Here is a 21,891-nt window from a genome sequence, read left to right as displayed (position 1 = left end):
TACAAGAAGGGGCTGGGTGGTTAGCACACCTCCAGTAGTAGAGTGTCTCCTAGCAAGCACCAGGCCCTGAGTTAAAGGGCCCATACTACTTGGGTGGGGCCAGGGTGGCTTAATTTTATCTTATATCTTCACTATATTGTGCTTAATTCGATTGCCATTGCTGTTTATTACTATTCAAATTGAAGAGCTTTCTTCTTGGTTTCTGTCCTCAAAGAAGTTTCTTAGGACTAGAATGAGAGAATGAAGTAGTCAGCATTATAAATTCTTAGCATCATACAATTAAACAGTGAAACACTTCGAACTCCTTATTACATGTTAGAAAAATGAAATGTATAGAGATTCTTACCTGCAGAAATCAGTGGCAAAACTGGAAGTAGAACTCAGGATTCCAGGACTCAAGGACAGATAGGTGATTGGGCTATTACTTAAATATTTAAAGTTTATTCTTTTTGTTTTTTGGTTTTTTTTGTCGGTCGTGGGGCTTGAACTCTGGGCTTGGGCACTGTCCTTCAGCTCTTCAGCTCAAGGCGAGTGCTCTACCACTTGAGCTACAGCGCCACTTCCGGTTTTCTGGTGATTAATTGGAGATAGGAGTCTCACAGTCTTTCCTGCCCGGGCTGGCTTTGAACCGCGATCCTCAGATCTCAGCCTTCTGAGTAGCTAGGATTACAGGCGTGAGCCACCAGCGCCCGGCTTAAAGTTTATTCTTAAGACATAAACTGTTCTGCCTTTGTTTATGGAAAACATGAAAATGTTAAACATATCTGGATACCCTAAAAAAAAAATCTCATTGTAATAGTTTAATGCTGTTCACTAGCACTCTGTTGCTTGTAGAATCTAGAAGTTGATTGAAATAGTAGCATATCCAAACAGCTTTTGATATTAAAGATTGTTTTAAATTAAACATGTGCATCAAGTAGTACCCTTTATAATTGAGTTCATTCTGTGGTTGACTCAGGCTATTTTTAAGAATAAGAAAAATGGAGTCCTATATGTAATAATGGATTTTTTTCAGTTATTTAATTTTATGTTCTGTATTTGTTGCTACAATTTTAAAAATATTTTTAAAGGGACAAGTTACCCATGTATCTTTTTTTTTTTAATCTCAAGAACCCTTTTTTAATATTAATTTTATTGCCAGGGTGATGTGTACTGAGGGGTTACAATTACATAAGTAAGGTAGTAATACATTTCTTGTCTGACTTGTTACCACCTCCCTTATTTTTCTCCCTCCTTCCATGCCTCTACCCATGTATCTTTAAATCATCCAGATATTTTATAGAATCACTTATGTATACCTGAGAGTGCGACTCTAAAATAGATAATTGGAAGTTTTCATCTGTAGAAGTTAGTTACACAATTTTTTAAAATACTTGCATTTGAACATATCATGATTCCCAAAATAATAATGTATTCACTATAAACAGTTAAAATATGAAAAGCCTAAATAAAAATAAAAGTTACTGATAATTAAAAAAATTATTACTAGTCATCATAAAGAGGCAGTGAAATATTTCAGAGACTGCAGCCTTGACTGGCAATCTCTTGTTTGTGACTTGAGTAATTTATCTTAGATTTTCGTTTCTTCAGAGTCCCCATTTGTAAAATGAGATTAATAATAACTATTCCATAAGATTGTTGTGAAACGGAGTAAGTTGCTATTTGTAAAGTATTTTATAAATTCTCTGTATATTGTTCCTAGAATGTTTATTCAATGATGGCATGGTGGTTAGACTTTTACATAAGCCAAAAAAACCCCACATAACTTTTAGAATCATCATCATCATAATAGCAAACTGGTACAGATAAGCATTGACTTCCAGAAGTGAATTCATTTAAGCTCATTTTGCATTTCAAGTTCATACTGTATTATGATGCTTCTTGTGCATGCAGTTTAGTTGCATGCAAAAGTAGGTGAAGTTAAATGTTTATAGGGACTATACAGACCCTATTGCATTAAATTCTTGTGGCACCCAGCATAGAGAGTAGAGACATGGAAGTGAACAGACATATATCACCTTATTTAAAATGAAAATAAATTTGTCTCGAGTGTTATGTGATGTATTTTAGGTGAAGCTAATACTAGAATACATGACATCTGAATCTCAGGGAAAATCTCTACCAAATCTTCTAAAAAGTTACATATCCCATAATAATGGGAGGAGTAATAAGCCGTGTAGTCTAAATATCATACCATTTTTTCACTTTGGAATTAAATATGTGATATAAGCATGTTTGTCTTGGTGATAGAAATCAAAAAATAAACATTTACCTACTTCAGCACCTAGCTAATTGAGAACTGGGAGAAGAAAAACAGAAATGGGCTACATAGCAATACAGGAGGTTACCAAGTTACCAAATTTGAGCTGAGACAGTAATTCGAAGTTTAGTCTTCAAAGTTTTATATGTTCCTTAGCATGCGACAGGTTTCTAATTAGAATCCCCTGTCCTCCGACCTTGAAGGTTATTTTCAAGTTTACATTTATTTTACTGTGGAATCTTGAAACTAAATTCCAAGATTTTATGTTCTTTCTGGACATAAAATTGTGACCCTATTGTTCAAAGAACAAAGTTGCTCCAAAAGAACATTACAATCTTAATAATTGCCAGCTCCATACAACTCTTTTTTCCCCTCATATTCTTAAGCTTTCACATCCTTGTAGTATGAAGAGTATTACCTGCTTTTTTTTTTTTTTTTTTTTGCAGTTTAGAAAGTAAGATTTGAGTTCCCTACTAAGGTTTAAATGTTAAAAATTAGCCAGGTGCTGGTGGCTCACATCTGTAATCCTAGTTATTCAAGGAGGCTGAGATATGAGGATCAAGGTTCAAAGCCAGCCTGGGCAGCAAAGTCTGTGAGACTCTTACCTCCAATAAACCACTCAGAAAACCAGAAGTGGCACTATGGCTCAAGTAGTAGAGTGCTCTCCTTGAGCTGAAGAGCTGAGGGACAGCGCCCAGGTTCAGAGTTGAAGCCCCACAACTGACCAAAAAAAAAAAAATTAAATGACAGTGAGACAAGTGAGGATTATTCTCAGACTCAGTCTTTCTACAACAAAATGCTGTCTCAAAAATAATAGGCCTTAATAATGTCTCTTGATAAAGCCTAAAAGTGAATTTGTAAATGTTAGAGACTACTGTTGAGCAACAGATGTTCTTTCAAGCTGAAGCTAAGAACCTCCATGGCTAAAACTATAGAGCCCTAAAGTTAAAGATACCCAGGGAGTAATTTTAGCCCACATCCCTAGCAGTTGTTACATAGCTTCCCAGCACACAGTTTATACATCTCATTAAAACAAAACTGTAAGTTCTTTTACTATGTGGCATGCAATCTCATTTTTCCTCATTGCGGTTTGCAAACCTTTAATTGTATTAGCCTATCTAGCTGGCATTGCAGTTGGCATTTTGAGAATGAGTGGATATAGAGCAACCTGATTTTTGTTTTTTATGTGGCTGAAATTACTATTATACACTTATTCTAATGAGGTTTGTGTGGCCCAAAACTGCTTGTAAAATAACATTTGGAATAATTACAAACATCTTAAAGAGTAGCTTTCTTTTTAAGTTAGCCAGCAAATGTTGGAAGCATTTTAGGGGAAAAAAAAATGGGTAATCAGGCTTTGTTATCAAATTCTAAACTTATAAAGTAAAACAGATTACAGAGTAAATACTTCACATTAGACTCTGGTGTTGATGATTAATCCCATAATTAACTGAAGTTAATCACCACTACATTATTCTGTGGATATAAATGTAGTTGGTGAAAGATTCATATCTGAAGAAATACTAAGTAGGGTTTGTTTGTTACCTGATAGATGCGAAGAATAAGGACATCAGCCAGGGTGTTTCACTCTCAGGAAAATACGGATATAAGCTACATTCTAATCCATCAGAAGTGGTAACTTACACTAAATGCTATTGTGAGAGACCATGAACTCCTTTCTTATTTATCCTGTCTATTTTGCTAATCTAATAAACATAATGGACTACTGATGAGCAGTTTTGAAGTCAAGTTCCTGTACCCCACTATTTTTGCTAAAATCAGAGCAGTCTGTAACAGACCTTTTGTTGTCTTACCCATTTTGGTATCCTTTAATATAAAAAGTAGCAGAAAATCCAATTCCAATTTTCTACTCTATATTAATCTTACAACAAATCAGCAAAGTAACTATTTTTTATTCTTGTTTCGTATCCTATTTTCCCATTTCTGTGAGACTGAATTTGTCTTTACAGTTTCATTAACCAAAAAATATAGCAGTTTGTCTCCTTTTTTAATCTGGAAAAAAAGTCACAATCTTCTCTGTTACTTAGCATTTTTCCTTTTTTTTATTTTGTTTCCATTTATTTTTATCTTGTTTTTACTCTGAAATTGACATACATTTTCTCTCTACATTTATCTTTCCAATTACTAGCTAGAGATGATTGCTATGGAAAATCCTGCAGATTTGAAGAAACAGTTGTATGTAGAATTTGAAGGAGAACAAGGAGTCGATGAGGGTGGTGTTTCCAAAGAATTTTTTCAGTTGGTTGTGGAGGAAATCTTCAATCCAGATATTGGTAAATATAAATAATTATGGTATTCTATCATTTTGAACTTAGAATATGAAGAGCAACAAAAGAATTTGGTATGGATTATCTATAATCCATAATCATATATAACTAGATTTTTTCTTTTTGTGACTGATCTGTATTTACTCCCTTACTCAAGTTTTTCTTTAAGTTACTTAGCCAAATATTTTAACGATATCAAATTACCATTTTCTGTAAATTTACTTGGAACATCTTAGAATGCGATACTTTATATTTACTTTCTATTTTATAAATAGAAAGACCTTTGTTGCTCTTGATAGTCTGAAATGGCTGCCCAGCTCATGGTATTCCTGAAACTAAATTAGGCTTATTTGCTATAAAATTGGTTGCAGAGAGCATGTTACTCAGTGGAGAGCATTTGTCTGATTTGGGCTCAGAGTTCACACCCAATTACAGCAATAATAAGTCTAATCAAACAATAACATGAATGAGAGAGACTCCATTTTTCACTCCACATATAGTATTTGTTTTCCAAAAAGTTTTATTTGAACACAGTTTGGGAAAGACACAGACATATGTCAGTCTGAAAGTGAAAATCAAAGTATGCTTTTATTCCTTTTCCTACGGATAAAGCAGGCCAGGAAGAAACGATACGGTCTTTTGGATAGTCTGCTTAACTTGATAGTTCTGAGCTGGTTCAGAATTAAAATGCTGGGTTTGCTTGCATTTAAAACTGAGGAAAGAATTAGTAGAAAGGACTCCCCTAAAGAGGCTATCACATTGCAAGGATTCATGGCATAGGATAATGTGTATCATCTTGCTAGACGTTAAAGTTGAGCTGTTGGGCCTGTGGATTCTTAGTGCTGTATGTATATGGAATTGACCTTTCTGTTACTGTTTGTAGTTATTCATTTTATCTGAGTATGTACATGTGGAAGCAGAAGCAAACATTTTGGGTTCATGAAACAAATTGTTGTGGTGAGATTAACTTTGCTATATTCTATAGTCATGCTTATTATTAATCAAAACTGTTTTTGTATTTTATTGTGTTCATTGAGAGCCAAAGACACAAAACTGCCCTATTTGAGAGAAAATAAATATATGCATGTATTTTTACCTATTGGGTGTATAAAGTATGAATGTAAATTAACCATTCATTACTTGAATTAATGAAAAACTTTTTTTTCCTTTCTAGAATTCTTCCACAGCTGCTTATTACTTTGGCAACTTAAAATTACATACTATTTCACACTTTTAACCACATTCAGATATTATATTTAGGCATTATTTTCTCTGGTTTAACTATAATAGAAAAAGGTTTTATAATATACTATATTTTAAGTTGTACACATGAATTCTTTCAAGTTGACATTTGTATTGTTCATTACTTTGTCATAAAATATAAAAGTAATATATTTTTAAAAATTATTTCTTGTAGGTATGTTCACATATGATGAATCTACAAAATTGTTTTGGTTTAACCCATCCTCTTTTGAAACGGAGGGTCAGTTTACTCTGATTGGCATAGTTCTGGGTCTGGCTATTTACAATAACTGTATACTGGATGTACATTTTCCCATGGTTGTCTACAGGAAGCTGATGGGGAAAAAAGGAACTTTCCGAGACTTGGGAGACTCTCACCCAGTAAGTTCATTGTTGTTTTGCATTCAGTCTCTTAGATTTTTTTATTTAAGTGATGAATTGCAATTTCTACAAAAGTGTTGAAGTTTGTGTTTGGGATTCTTGTTGGTATTTATACACAGTAAAATAATAATTATTTTAATCTAGCTTAAGTAAAAAAAAAAGGACAAATTTTATAGATGCTGCCAACAAAATCACTTAATTCTGTGGAGAAGCATTTTTAAAATAATTTGCTTTTGAATAGACTTAGTGAATCTGCCAGTTGATCTCAGAGCTGCTTGATTATTTGATAGCTACAGTTAGGATGCCTATTTCCCATCCTCCACCCTGCCTAGTAGCCTAGATGGAGGCAGCGTGGAGGATCTCATCATTAACCATGTGAAATGTGTTACTGAATTGCTGGTGGAAGGTTTCAGAGATTTCTCTGCTGCAATATTGATGAAAACTCATGACTGATAATCTTCCTTTGCTATTACCAACTATTAGCAGACAGGAGAGATATGGTCTATGCTTACATTCTAAGAAGAATGAAATAAGCATGTCCTGTGTTTTAGACTTCTGTGGTAGCTCACTTTTCCATTTTTGATTCTTAGGTTCTATATCAGAGCTTAAAAGATTTATTGGAATATGAAGGGAATGTAGAAGATGATATGATGATCACTTTCCAGATATCACAGACAGATCTTTTTGGCAACCCAATGATGTATGATCTAAAGGAGAATGGTGATAAAATTCCAATTACAAATGAAAACAGGAAGGTAATATCATTGTTACTTTAACGGTTTCAAAGCATGCATGTTGTAGTCTTCAAAGAAGTACCACTTACATAGTTCAAACCAAGAACAATATGTCAAGAAACAAAATTCATATAAATGGTAAAGCTATAGTTTGGTAAATCTTGGATATAAATAATTCTTGAATGTTTTTCCCTTGAAAAAAAAAGAGCTTGTTTTTTTTTTAATTTGCATACCATATTTTAAAAGTAGATCTTTGGTTGTGTTTCCTACAGGAATTTGTCAATCTCTATTCTGATTACATTCTCAATAAATCAGTAGAAAAACAATTTAAGGCTTTTCGTAGAGGTTTTCATATGGTAACCAATGAATCTCCTTTAAAATACTTATTCAGACCAGAAGAAATTGAATTGCTTATATGTGGAAGCCGGGTAAGTGCAAACGTCTTCCAAAATAATCATGTATTGATTTACTGTTTGTAATACTGTAGTGTAGAAGATGTTAAGACATATTTTCTTGAATTTGCAGAATCTAGATTTCCAGGCACTAGAAGAAACTACAGAATATGACGGTGGCTATACCAGGGACTCTGTTGTGATTAGGTGAGGTGCTTAATTCTTAAAAGGAAGATTTGATTCACCAAAGAAGTGTGTATGCTTGTGCTTCAGTCCTTTGTCTCTAGGTGCTACTTCTACACAATTTTACTTATAAAAATAGGACTATATTTATGATGGACAGTTTTTGTAGTCTCTTTCATAAATGAAATACTTTATGTGAGTCTCATGTTATTTCCTGCATTTGGACTATAAATTATTTGATAGCCTGTTTACATGTGAAATGCATTCCTTAACTTAATCCTCAAGGTAATATGACAAGAAGTATATCCAGCACCATGTTGTCTGTCCTGTGCCATTTAATCCTGAAAGATGCAGGCTTTCATGTTCTCTACTGAGGCTGGTAAAAGGGACCATGTTGCTCTTCTGCCACACTCTGGTAGGGTGAGGTGAGAAAGCATTCAAACAAGAGGCTTCTTAGAAGGTTATTGCTTTACAACTCCTTTAAGTGCAAGCTTGAGAGTTAACTCTGTCCAGCAATAAGTATTCTTTCATGTCATTACTTTTACTGCCCTATTTTATGTTAAAATTCTTTCATCATGGTCTGTAGGTTACTGCTCTTTCTGGTGTACTGTTAGTCACTTCTCTCAATTTTTGTAAACATATTTAGCAACTATTATATTACTATTAACTCAGTTCCAAAGGTTATTCATAAAATGTTTGAGATAATAAACATAGTGATTAAAAAAGAGCCCCATGTTGGTCAAAAGTCATATCAGAAATATTTTCAATACTACTGATAGTACATTCAACAAAGTTATGATGAAAGTGATATCTTAGTGATTCCTTGAAAATAGAAATAGCTTGTATCACTTGTTATGGAGAAATTCTCTTTGAAATTGAAATCATTAGCTTTTATAGCAACATTATTTTACTTAATTGTGCACTTGGAGAGCATGTGTGCATACATTATTTTAAGGACAAATACTGTGTGAAATCACAGCGGTATAGCAGCTTAGAGTTGATAAAAGCCTTTTTGAATGATTCAACTTACTGTTTTCATCAGTAGAAATATGATGAATACATCACTAATATCTACAGATGATAAGAAGTCAAAGCCCTAAATAGTGGTTGTAATACTAGGAATTAAATGACAAGAAAGTATCTCCATTAGTACTTATTTCATGTGTTCTGAATTCATAAAAACAAGATGTATAAGGAAGTTTTTGTGTATTCCAGTAGCTGTAAAAGTTTGGATTTTTTTCTTGGCTACTCACAATCATTTTTACAAGTCATCCCCCTTATCTTTTTGGGGTGCAAGAAAGACAAGAAATTAATTCTTTTAACACATCTATTTCAGTGGCTTGGTTCAGATATTTAGTTTCCAACCAAGTATTTCACAGGTTTTAGTTTACGTTTCTTTCTACTTAGACATTTTTGACTACTTTTGTTGTTGTTGTTGTTGGTCATGGGGCCTGAACTCTGGGTCTGGGTGCTGTCCCTCAGCTCTTCAGCTCAAAGCTAGAGCTCTACCACTTGAGCCACAGCACTACTTCTGGCTTTTTCTGCTTATGTGGTGCTGAGGAATCGGACCCAGGGCCTCATGCACGCAAGGCAAGCACTCTACCACTGAGCTACCTTCCCAGCCCCTGACTAGGTTTATTAGTGACTTTTACCATGGATTATGATTGCCTGGATCTAGTAACTCATCAAAGACTACAGTAATTATACTATTGTAATTCCTTATTACTACCAAATTAGTGCTTCTTGAGTATTGCCTGCAGTAGTCAAATCAACTTGTTGGTTTCTCATCATTTCAGGCACATAAATATGGTCTAACATATTTGTAAATATACCTATCAAACTAGATTAGTACCTGAATGTTCCTCGTTATTTACTAATTTTCCATATACTAATGTTCTTTATGTGTTACCAAATTTGGCCTTGGTAGTAGTAATGGTGGAATTGATACTGTATGGAGTGAAATTTGAGTACAGTAAGCAGAGCAGAACTTAACTGGACAGTGTAGAATTTAGAAAAGGATACCCTTAGAACACATCCTCAGTCCAGATAAACTCCCCAGAGTTCTGTGTCTCCACAGTCAGTCTCCATTCCCCACAGGCAACCACTGTTTGGATTGCTGTCCACATTAGACTTGTTCTTGGCTTTCCTATAATGAAGTCACACAGTATATGCTTTTCAAGTTCATGTTATTACATTAATGTATTCATTGGTTTTTGGCAGAGTAGTGGTAAAGTAGATGAGTATACACTATGTGTTTATCCATTACCCTGCTGGTGGGCAACTAGATAGATTATTTGGGGGCTTGGTTTATTATGGATAAAATGGTATGTAGTCTTAATGTGGAGCTTTTTTCTCTTGAATAAATGTGTAAAGAGTAGAAGTTTGGGGTTGGTTATATTTAACTATTTAATAATTTTATAATACTGCAAGAATGATTTGTAATGCAACCATACCATTTTACCAGCAATGTGAGTTCCAGTTGTTAAGCATCTTCAGGATTTGGTAGTAATGTTCTTCACCTTTAGTCATCCTACTGAGTGTAAAATGATAAAATGATAACTCATTGAACTTTTAATTTGCATTTCTCTTGTTCTCTTGAGTAATGATGTTGAGTATGTGTTTATTGGTGTGTCATGCCTTTTGTAATTTTTTGGTGAATGTATTTTTCCAGGCAGCCTTTCTTTTTCCGCTGAATTGCCCTAGGACTTCTGTTTGAAAAATCAGCTTATGTATGTCTTTCTTTTGTTCTCTTTCTCCTCTGTTGATAAATATTTTTTTCTTCTGTCAGAAATCACAATTTGATTTAAATATTCTCTGTTTAAATCAAATGCTGTAAGTCCTCCCACATTGATTTGGCTATTTCTTTAGAAGTATCAAAATTAGTTTGTGAAGTTTTATAGAGAGAAAAAAGAAAAAGCCTGCTGTGATTTTAAGTTTTGGTGGATGTAGGTAAATTTGCAGTTGATTTTCTCTTTCCAAGTTCTGATAGTTCTTTTCATGTGTTGTAGATATACTTCTGTTCTTGCTTCCTTGTCATTTTTCTCCTATCAGAAATCATTTGGGCATATTGGATTGATTTCTGGGATTTGTCTCTATCTCTGTTGGCTCTGCTATTTGGTCCTTACCCATTTAAAAATTATTTAGTCTTGATGGATTAGTTCTTTTATCAAGATCTCATTCCTTGTAATTTTACTTGTTCTGCATATCATATAACCGTTACTGTTTTTAAAATTAGTAATTGCATATTTTTCTCTCATTACTTTTAGCCTGTGTTGCTGTATTTGAAATCAGTTTCGTGTAAACAGCATATAGTCGGGCTATTGTTTTTCAGCCATTCTTTTAGTCTCTACCCTTCAATTTGTTCATTAAGGCATTAGCATTTGAGGTTGTTATGGATATGTTAGAACTTCCTTTTGCAATTTTCTCATTTGTTGTCTGTTTCTTTAATCTTCGTGGCTCCTTGTTTACATTGTTCTTCCATGGATTACTTACTACACAGTTTTAAGAATTGTCTGTTGATTTATGTTCTTTTTTGTGTTTTTTGCCTTGTATAGTTTTTTGTGTATATTACAGATAATATACATGTGACAGCATTATTCGTGGATGTTAACACTACTTTGTGTAAAGTGTTGAAACTCATTTTTAATCATTTCCCTTGATCTTCAGTGGAACATTGACTAATGTTAGATTCTTTTAATTTTCCTTTTTTAAAGCCATTTTTTCCTCTCTTGCTGAAGATTGGTTTCATGTATGCTATTTAGGGTTTGTTCAGCCTAAGCTTTGGTTTGTATCTTTTACCAAACAAGGAGAATTTTCAGCCATTCTTTCTTCACATATTCTTTAAGCCCTATTCTCTCTATTTTTTTCTTTGGGCCTGAAAAGATGAGAATTGGTGAGTCATTTATTATTGTTCTGCATGTACCTAATGCTTGGTTCACGTTTCAGTGTATTGTTTCTCTTGTTCAGATTTCTGTCTCCTGTCATCTTCATTCTACATGTTTATAATTTCCATTTGGCTCTTCTGTTGTGACTTCTATTATTATTATTATTATTGCCGAGAGTGCCTATTGTTTCTGAAACAGAGCTTGTACTAGCTTGTCAGATCATTTTTATGATGACAGCATCAAAACCTTTGTCAGATAATTCCAAGATCTCATTCATCTGTGTTGGCGTCAGATGATTTTCTTTCTGTCTTGTGGCTTTTCCTTGTTCTTGGTATGACAAGTGATGTTTGCATTGTATCCTGAACATTTTGCCTGCTAAATCCACAGACTCGGGGTCCTGTTTAGGTTTTGTTTGTTTTTTGTTTTGCATTAGCGGGAGTCATGCTGTTTAGTTTGAGCATGCAGAGTCCTGACATACCTTATGGATTGAGGTTCCAGTGACAGCTTCTATCTTCCTACTTTATGCCTCCCACTTAGCAGGGATTACAAGTCAAGCCTATGCTTGACTTGAGATGATGTCTCTCTTTATTTATGTTTGTTGGCTTGGTTTCCTTAACTGGCCTCGAATTTCAGTCTTCCTGACATCTTGAATAACTGGGGTTACAGTTACCAACCAAACCAAGTCCTCTATGTTGATCTTTACTTTTTAACTTTTCTTTCCTTTTTGTTTTTAGGTTCTTTATCTTTAGTAGAAATTTTGGTTGTATTAATTTATCCTTTGGTCACTTTATATATGAGTGTATTTGTTCTTTATTTCTGAATTTTTATATCCTTTTTTTTTTTTTTTGGTCCGGTCGTGGAGCCTGAATTCTGGGCCTCCGTGCTGTCCCTCAGCTCAAGGCTAGCGCTCTACCACTTGAGTCACAGCGCCACTTCCGGCTTTTTTCTTTTTGCTTATGTGGTGCTGAGGAATTGAACCCAGGGCCTCATGCATGCAAGGCAAACGCTCTACCACTGAGCTACCTTCCCAGCTCTGAATTTTTATATCTTGATATTTATTGTTCTTTCATACCTGTCATTGTACTTTCAATTTGGAATGTGACATTTGTATGTTTTGTATTTTTTTTTCTCTTGGAATTTTCTCTGTAGGAAAACTGCTTCTTACTTGGCAAGATTTTTTTCATAACACCTTTATTTGAATTTTAAAACTTTGCTTTCTTATTCACTTGCTATTACTAGATCTCATAGGCAAGTAGGGATGGGCTTGGGTGTCTTCAGTGATCTTGTGTTGCTGAGATGCAAGACTTCTTTAGGTATATGGCTCTTACTTAGGTGACACAGTGCATTCTGATTCTTCAGCTTCATCTTGTTTTGTTAAAGATCCTTTTCTAGCCACTTTCATCCACTGGTGTCCAGAAACTACGTTCAAGGGACATCTTGGCTGGTTCTGGCCCCATTCTGGTCCCTGACTGTAAATCTAGGGTGCTTTTAGTGTTCTCTCTCTGTGGATGTGGGCAAGTTGTTGAGATACGAGGAGCACAGATGTGACTCGGGTGCTGCTGTGTGTGGAAGCTTCTTCTAGTATTTTTTATGTAGCACTTAATTACAGGAACAGACGAATTTTATTCAGCAATTGTTTTCATTATGTAGGTTGAGCATGTTTTAAAATTTATTTTTAAAAGCCAAAGAAATAGCGTTTTAATAATATGTCCAGCCCAGACTTGTGATCATCACTCATTGGCTAGTGCATTCGGGTTTTTCTCCTTCCTCGGTGGTGCCTGTGGCTCTCTGTGTACAGTGTGAGGATGCTGTGTTAGCATCCAACGTGGTGCAGCTTTCGCCCGAGAGAGGGCAGTAAACTTACTTTTCTCTTGCCAGTCTACCATAAGGAATGGCATTAACTGCTCTGATTCTTCTCCTTCCTGAAAGGTGGCTTCTACAAGTTCCATGTTCTGGTTTCTGTCGCAGTGTATGTCCTTATTGTGTCTTCTAGGTGAATAGTAAGTTTGCAGGAACAGTGACAAAATAGTATCAAAAGATTAGTGAAAGCCAGGAAAGCTTATCAAGCTGGTGAAACATGACATCACAGAAATAAAAACGCCAGCCTCTTGGTCATAAAAGTAGTATGAAAGCGCAGTATAAAACTCCAGAATTCCAGTTAATGATTTGTGAAATGTGACCTTCTCTGCTGTGATTTTGGAAAGAACTTGTCAGATGAATACTAAAATGAAACTTATTTGTATATAAAACCTTAAATTTTTAGCTGTGGATTAGTGTATATATTATTTTTATAGATGGCTAATTATTTAAATAGGCATGAGATTGCATTTTGCTTCTTGGGACAGAATGGCATCAGATTGGAAGCCAGGACTTTCTCTTCAGATAGCTTCACATGATGATAAATGCCAAAATCATTCTCTCCTACCACACACAGCACATACTATTTTATATGTTTTCATTCCTATAAAAAAAAAATGGGGGGGGTGGGTCCGGTCGTGGGGCCTGAACTCTGGGCAAGGCTAGTGCTCTACCACTAGAGCCACAGCGCCACTTCTGGCATTTTCTGCTTATGTGGTGCTGAAGAATCGACCCAGGGCCTCATGCATGCAAGGCAAGCGCTCTACCACTGAGCCACCTTCCCAGCCCCTCCTATAAAATTTTTGTACTTTTTATTGCTACAAAATATTGTTTGGCTTGTTATTAATCTGTATCACCTCCCACTAACTAAGGTAAAGAATGAGTAGATTGGAGGAAAATGGAGGGAGCAAGGCAACATCTGCAGTTAATTTTGACAGCCTTCTTAGTGGTTTTCAGTCGTGGATGTGTTTTATTGTTATTGACTACCTATTGTGATTCTGCTATGATTATATTGTCATTTCTTATTGTGAGGGCTTACAGTCTTTTTTTGCAGTCTTGTAAATAGTGTGAAAAAAATGTTTTATATATTGGTTTTCCTAAGATAAATTTGCCTTAGGATTACTATCAGTTGACTCTTTAGTCCTAAAAATTAACTTTAAAGTTGTCTCCTAGTATTTATACTGTAAGCTTATATTAGTGCTAATACTAGTGAATGCCTAATGAAAATCAGAATTCTGTCTTTTCTCTCTAGGGAGTTCTGGGAAATTGTTCATTCATTTTCAGATGAACAGAAAAGACTCTTCTTGCAGTTCACAACAGGCACGGACAGAGCGCCTGTAGGAGGACTAGGAAAATTAAAGATGATTATAGCCAAAAATGGCCCAGACACGGAAAGGTAATGACTGAGTTTTGATTCCATAACTACTGAAAACTTGGCATCGCATGTCACTCACATATGAGCTTCCTTTGTAGCTGCTGGGCACCCTTTTGGTTTTATTTTAAAATACAATTCACATCAAGCATTAGTTCAGAGAATATTTGGCTATTATTGTTAGAGAAGTCCTTTAAAGTGACAAATTAAAATTATGGTCCTGATTTACAAATTAGTATGATTCTTTTTTAACAGTTTTGTTCATTGGAAAGACTAATTATGTGGAAATCCATTTAGAATGGTTTAAATTGAGGTTTAGGAGATTGTCAGTTCAGCATGAGATTATTCTATAACCCTCTATGAATATAATTTTGGTATTTAGTTTTATTATTTCATTGTGTACCTTTGTACGTGGGAGAGCTAATATATTGTACCACCAGCAGTTGCATATTTTGTGCTTTAAATGTACAGACTTAACTCATTATAGTACTAACATAAATGTATATTTGTTAGGAAATCATTTTCCCCGTCAGATTTCCAGCAATAGCTAATAAACATTAAAGAACACAGACTTTGAAATCTAAAATCAGGTTTGAATATTTTTCCCAAATAGGTTAGTTCTCAGTGATTTCAATTTTAAAGAGTCTGTATGTCTGTTGTGGGAAGACTTAGTTACATAAACTACAAAGATTAAAAACCTGAAATGATAACTGCTATGGAGTGATAGCTCAGTGGAGGTAATATGCCATCATCGCAATCATCATCATCATCATTTCATAGTATTAGTTATAGGATAAAGACAGCATGATTCTTGTTTATGACTTGCTGTATGTATAGTGCTTCATTGCAAACCATCCTAACCATATATACTCCATCTAAAAGTAGGAACATTTAATATTGAGCATATTTCCCATGACTTACTATTTTCCTGTTTTTCCCTCTTTTCTCTATTTAGGTTACCTACATCTCACACTTGCTTTAATGTCCTTTTACTTCCGGAGTATTCAAGCAAAGAAAAACTTAAAGAGAGATTGTTGAAGGCCATCACATATGCCAAAGGATTTGGCATGCTGTAAAACAAAAATCAAAACAAAAAACACAAAAGGAAGAAAAAAAAAGAGAAAAAGTTTAAAAATTTAATAAATATACTGAGGGATAAGTTTGGTGGTGATAGTGTCACAGTAAAAAGGCTGTAAGATAGTGAACCACAGTAGTCATCCGTGTCTGCCTCCCTTCTTCATTTGGGGACATGTGGGCTGGAACAGCAGATTTCAGCTGCATAGATGAACAAATCCTTTATTATTATTATAATTATTTTTTGTGTGAAAGTGTTACATATTCTTTCACTTGTATGTACAGAGAGGTTTTTCTGAATATTTATTTTAAGGGTTAAATCACTTTTGCTTGTGTTTATTACTGCTTGAGGTTGAGCCTTTTTGAGTATTTAAATATATATACCAACAAAACTACTCTCCCAAGAAAACCATTGCCATCATTTGTAGACCATGTAACCTGCAAGTATGTGCTTTTTTTTTTTTTTTGTCCCTGTATCTAACTCAAATCAGGAACTGGTTTTTTTTTGTGTTTTTTTTTCTGTTTTTTCCCCCCCTAATGATTTTTGCTTTTGAAACTTGAAGTCTTGGAAACAGTGTGATGCAAGTACTGCTGTTCTAGCCCCCCTAAGAGTTTTCTGTGCAAAATCTTGAAAATCAATAAAGATGGGAGAACTTAGAATGTTCGAACTACAACCCTCAGAACTTTAGTAACAGCACAACAAATTAAAAAGCAGCTCCTGCCACAGTACGTTGTCTTCATGTGTCTTGCAATGAACTGTTTCAGTAGCCAATCCTTTTTCTTAGACTATGGAAGGACAGGGATTTTTTTTTTTTCGGTTACTGTTCTTGTTTTAAGTTTACTGGGGAAAGTGCATTTGGCCAAATGATATGGTAGTCAAACCTGTTGCAACAAAGTTAGAAGTTCGTTGTTCGTTATAAAAAGCATGTGAAAGTGCACTTAAACTTTATTAATTACTTATTACCTAGATTTTAAATAGACAATCCAACGTCTCCCCTTCGTGTTGCTATCACCTCGTTTAATCGACTACGTTATGAAGGCACGTGATCAGTGTTGCAGTGTAACAGGAAGGGTGGCTACCGTGCCTTGCGCCTTGCGTTACTTAGTCATACGAGTAAGTAGGCCTGGAAGTGAATGGAATTTTTACTCCTCAGAATTACATTGTATATCCCCAAAGATTAAATTTTGCTTTCAAAAGTACTGTTAAAAGATTACTTTCATGTACTACAGGAAAGAACAAATAGGTTTAAATTACTGGATATTTAAGGTAGTGGTTTCCCTGTTCCTAGTCTTCTATGTCTGTGATGTTAATTTCTTTTTTTTCTTTTGCATTATAAAATAAAAGGATTATGTATTTTTAACTAAGGAGAGACATTGATATATCATTTTACTACAGGCTACAGCTAATGTGCTGAGCTTGTGCCTTGATGATTAAACAGATTACTGCAGATCAGCCTGATAATTTGTTTGAAATTGGCATGAAAAGTACAGCTTTCAAATCATTGGAGGGGGAAAAAGGATGTCTTTCAGGATTATTTTAATTCTTTTAGTAATTGAAATACAACTGTCAATGTACTGTGATGCTAATAAAACAGTGGCATTTATTTTTCACTATAATGGAAAAAGAAAATAATGCTTTTCATATTGTGATGTGATAAGGTAACATGGGGTTTTTCTGGGCCAACTTTCAGAATACTGATGGTGTATACATTATAATACAAGGAACTCTCAATCGTTTAAAAGAGCCTCTCATCCACTGTGCTTCTTAGTATTATGAACGTAAGAAGTAAAATGTGCTGGGGATGTTCTATATAATCAGTTCATGAAGAAACTCGTGTTGGTAAATTCTCAAATTCCATTATAAGTACAGGTTATCAGTTAAAAGTCACATCAATAGATTTAGCAAGGTGTCCAAAATAAATCCACCCTAAACCTTTTTTTTTCTTTTTGGAGAAAAAAAATCACTCCTCAGTAACCAGTTACTGCATCATATTACTTATTATGATAGTCTTTTATTACTTACTAGAATGCCAGTGAATAGAATCTTAAGGACGACCAAAACAGATTCCGACTGTAACCTCTACTCTCCCTTCCCCACACGTTCGTTATCAAAGCACTGCTGGTTGCGGGAGGCTGTTTTCTTAGCTGCTTTGCTTCTCTTTGAATTGGCCAATTATCTCCAGGGCAGAGGAAGAATTGAACTATAAAATAATTCCCTAATTATAAAATGTGATTTTCTTAAATGTAATGTCTTACCTTTTAGAATTGTAGAGCACTCACACATACAACAAAAATATAGCCTGCTGCCACAGACTTGGGAGCAGGTGAACTGCCTGTCCAGACCGTGGTTATTGCTTTTCTGGCCTATGGTCATGTGATAAAGTCCAATTTGGATTTCTTTAGCCTTATTTTCAGACACATTTCTATGTAGGTACACTGAAATAAAGAAACCTGAGAATGAGGCTTCAAACAGAGCACTTCTATATCATTCATTCAGAATGGGGCCAGGTGTTTACTAGAAAGGACAAATGGTTGGACTGGGCCCTATCACCCCATTTCAGTAGGAGCCTGGTAAGGGCTGAGGTTTCAAGTCCCTGTTGAGAGTTTTCTCAATAATTCACATAAGCTGTCAGAGCAAGTATCTTATTAAATCACTGTAATCTAGGTACCTTTACCTCCTTACCTCAAAAATAGTTTTTCTATCCATCAGCCTTCCCTTCATCTAGGACTGCCTATAATCGCCCTTTCTTCCCTCAGACCACCAAAGAGCCAAAAAAAAACAAAAAACCCGCTTCCAATTGCTGCCTCTTTTACTTGGCTTGCTTTTACCATGTCAGTGTGAAGCGATCTGGGGAGAAGATTTCTTAGCATAGAGTTGCTGCTTTTTCTCCCTTCCCTGTTCTTGTATGGACACTTGTTAATCCTAACAAGCGGGTTTGGGCGTACATGTAGGCTAGATTTCACTGTGGGAGAGGCCTCTAATCCAATACTGTTTCACTTAAAATTGATTACCGAAGCACATTCCTCACTTCCTAATTGCCAAAATCTAAATTCTTGGCTTTGAACCTTGACAGCTCTGAACCCGGGCTGCTCTTTTCCGTCTGCCCCCTTTCCGTCCCAGCTCATCCAGATTTTACTTAAAAGGCCTTGCCTGAACTTCACCAGCACTCTTCGGTCTGCCTCTGTCGCTGTCAATCATTCTTCCTCACTTTTGTAACCTCTCAGCCCTCTGCTGTAATGATGGAAGATGCCCGGCACGCAGTAGCATGTCTAATGAAGCCGCCTGACCTCTCACTAAACACAGCCTTTCCCACCCCTATTTAAAGCTACTTGGAGATCTAGTGGTTAAGTTGCCTCCTTGAGGAGGTGGCTCCTTGGAGTCCCTGGCCCTGTTACTCAGCGTGTGGACTGGTCAATCAGTAGCAGAGACGCTGAGGCCGGGGGGGGGGGGGGGGCTTGGGAGCACCATTTTGTGCAACTTTGTCCAGTCTGCACTTGTGCTGTGCCCTGGAGCCGCCTGCAGCGGCTGCTCTGCCCTCCTCCCCAGGGGAGGTGGGAGTGGAGATTTAACACTTCGGATATTGCCAAATTTTCAAGAAGGCTGTGCTGCATAAAGCACTGTGAGCCAGGGTCCCGCAGTGCTGCGGGACGGTCACGTTAGCCTTTTTCTCGCACTTGTAATTTAGGTTCTCAAGGGAGCTAACTTCCAGTGCACACCAGGCCCTCGTACAGGTGATCTCTCATAGAGCATCTGCACTGTGCTATGACAGAGGCCATGGGCCAGCCAGACGAATTAAGGGCTGTGCCTACACCTATCTAAAATGAGCCATTTTCCCCATTGCCAAAAATGTGCAAATGAAGAGTTGTAGGTTTTAGCTCAATAGGACTTTGAATACTTATCCTAACTCCTCCAGCCCCCAAAGAAACCACAAGAAATGGGCTGGGATGGGGAACAGAAAGTACACAGTGGTGGAGGGGCCAGCCCTGAGAGTCAGAGGACTCCAGGTCTCATTCCTGGCCTTGCCATGTCCGTGGCTTGAATTACACCCAATCCTACCTTATCACTGGCTGTCAGGATTCAGTGGACTGAGATCCAGACACTAGGCAACATCTTGCAAGACATCCTGAAGATAGAGATGGGTTCTCCCAAAATTTTTGCCAGTTAAATAAGAGAAAGAAAATTATTGAGAGATTGGGAATGTGTTCGCTAAAGATTTATTTTGCAAGAGTTGACCTCTCATCCACCTCCAAATGGAAGAGGAGTGCTCCCCTCATCTTTAAGATAGAATTCACATGCATAAAACCACCCTTTTTGGAAGTGTAAAATTTGTGGTTCTTAGTATGTTCACAGAATTGTGCAGTTGTCATCATTATATAGTTCCAGAGCATTTTCATCACTGTAAAAAAAAAAAACAAAAACAACAACAAAAAAAAAAACCTCTGTACCCATAGCAGTGACTGCCTGTTCTTACCCCCCAGCCCCTGACAATACTCATCTACTTTCTGCTCATGGATTTGCTTATTTTGGATATTTCCTATCAATGGAATCATAATATGTGGCCTTTTGTATCTCCCTCCCCCTTAGAGTAATGTTTTCAAAGTGCATCTGTGTTGTAGCATGTATTGGTACTTTGTTTCTTTTGTGGCTGAATACTGTCATTGTATTGATATCCTGTATTTTTTGTTTATCCATTTGGTTGGTGGATACTTGTGTTGTTTCTGCTTCTTGGCTATTATGAATACTACAATCATGAAAATTTGTGTACAAGTTTTTATGTGGACCTAAGTTTTCATTTCTCTTGGTTATATCCTTTAAGTGTCTTGTGGTTTTAGTTCTTATATTTAGGGGTCTTTGGTCCATTTTTGCATGTGGTGCATTGTAGCGGTCCAGCTCCGTTTGTTGGTATGTGGATATCCAGTAGAACACACACCGATTGGTCAAAAGACTGTTCTCTCCTCATGAATGGTCTTGGCACCCTTGTCAAAAAAAGCAAGTGACCATAAATATAAGACTTTGATTTTGGACTCGCAATCCTCCCCGCACCCTATTGTTCTGTATGTGTGTCCTTAAGCCGGTATCCTGTTGTGTAGATTACTGTAACTTTTGTGGTAAGTTTTGAATTTGAGATTTGTGAGTCCTTCAACTTTGTTCTATTTCAAGATCATTTTGGATTTATTCTGAGTCCCTTGTATTCTACATGAATTTTGAGATCAATTTGTTAATTTCTGCAAAAACAAGCACCTGGGATTTTGATAGTGATTGTGTTGAATCTATAGATCACATTGAAGAATGTTGCTATTTTAACAGTATTAAATTTCCCAGTTCATGAACATGGAGTCTCTTTCCATTTGTTGAGGTCTGTAGTTTCTTTCAATGATGTTTTATTGATTTCTGTGTATAAGTCTTGACCTGTTTGGTTAAATATTTTGCAGGTATTTTATTTTTGATGTTACTACAAACATTTATTTTCTAGTTTTCATTTTTTGGGTTATCTATTGGTAGTGTTTAGAAATGCAATTGATTTTTGTATATTGACCTTGTATACTGTAGCTATTCAGAACTCATTTATTCTAATTTTTTTAAAAAAATTTCTACATACAAGATCATGTGTCTGTGACTAGAAATACTTTTACTTCCTTTCAAATCTGGATTCTTTTTTATTTTATTTTCTTGCCTAAGTGCCCTGGCTAGCACCTTCAGTACAATATTGAATAGAAATGGCAAGAATGGACATCTTTTTCTTGTTCCTGATTTTACGGGGGAAAGCATTCAGTCTTTCACCATAAAGTATGATGTTAGCTGTGGGTTTTTCATCGATGCTTCCAGTTGAGGAAATTCCCATCTATTCCTCCTTTGTTGAGTGTTTTTATCAAAAAAAAAAAAAAAAAGGTATTGGATTTTTGTCAAATGCTTCTTCTGTATCTATAAAGGTTGTCATGTAGTTTCTGTCCTTTATCTATTGATACGTTGTATTACATTGATGGATTTTTGTATATTGAACCAACCTTGCATTCCTGGAGTAACCCCACTTGTCTATGCTACATAAACCATTTTCTATGCTGCTGGACTTGGTTTGCTAGTATTTTGTTTAGAATATTTGCATCTATATTCATAAAGGATATTGGTCTGTAGCTTTCTTTTCCTGTTATCTTTTTGTCTGATCTTGGTATCAGGGTACTGCTGGTCTCATAGACTGCTGGGAGCTTTCCCTGGCGTTAATCTC

At 35.8% G+C, this 21,891-nt stretch overlaps 1 protein-coding gene across 6 annotated transcripts in view; it reads left to right on the top strand.

Moving 5' to 3' along the window:
- Ube3a (ubiquitin protein ligase E3A) overlaps nucleotides 1-18,454 on the top strand; it is a 76,769-nt gene extending 58,315 nt beyond the window's left edge. For all 6 annotated transcript variants that reach the window (XM_013012040.1, XM_013012042.1, XM_013012038.1 and 3 more), the window contains 7 exons: nucleotides 4,410-4,554; nucleotides 5,966-6,171; nucleotides 6,762-6,926; nucleotides 7,178-7,333; nucleotides 7,431-7,504; nucleotides 14,474-14,617; nucleotides 15,549-18,454. In XM_013012040.1, coding sequence (XP_012867494.1) covers nucleotides 4,410-4,554; nucleotides 5,966-6,171; nucleotides 6,762-6,926; nucleotides 7,178-7,333; nucleotides 7,431-7,504; nucleotides 14,474-14,617; nucleotides 15,549-15,669 — 1,011 coding nt within the window. In that variant the 3' untranslated portion in view covers nucleotides 15,670-18,454. The remainder of the gene's footprint in view (nucleotides 1-4,409; nucleotides 4,555-5,965; nucleotides 6,172-6,761; nucleotides 6,927-7,177; nucleotides 7,334-7,430; nucleotides 7,505-14,473; nucleotides 14,618-15,548) is intronic.
- The last annotated feature ends 3,437 nt before the right edge of the window (nucleotides 18,455-21,891 follow it).

This window comes from Dipodomys ordii, unplaced genomic scaffold (assembly GCF_000151885.1).
Source record: "Dipodomys ordii isolate 6190 unplaced genomic scaffold, Dord_2.0 Scaffold15, whole genome shotgun sequence".
Lineage (NCBI taxonomy): Eukaryota > Metazoa > Chordata > Mammalia > Rodentia > Heteromyidae > Dipodomys > Dipodomys ordii.
Note: the sequence above shows the minus strand (reverse complement) of the source record. Positions and strands in the feature narration are given on the sequence as shown.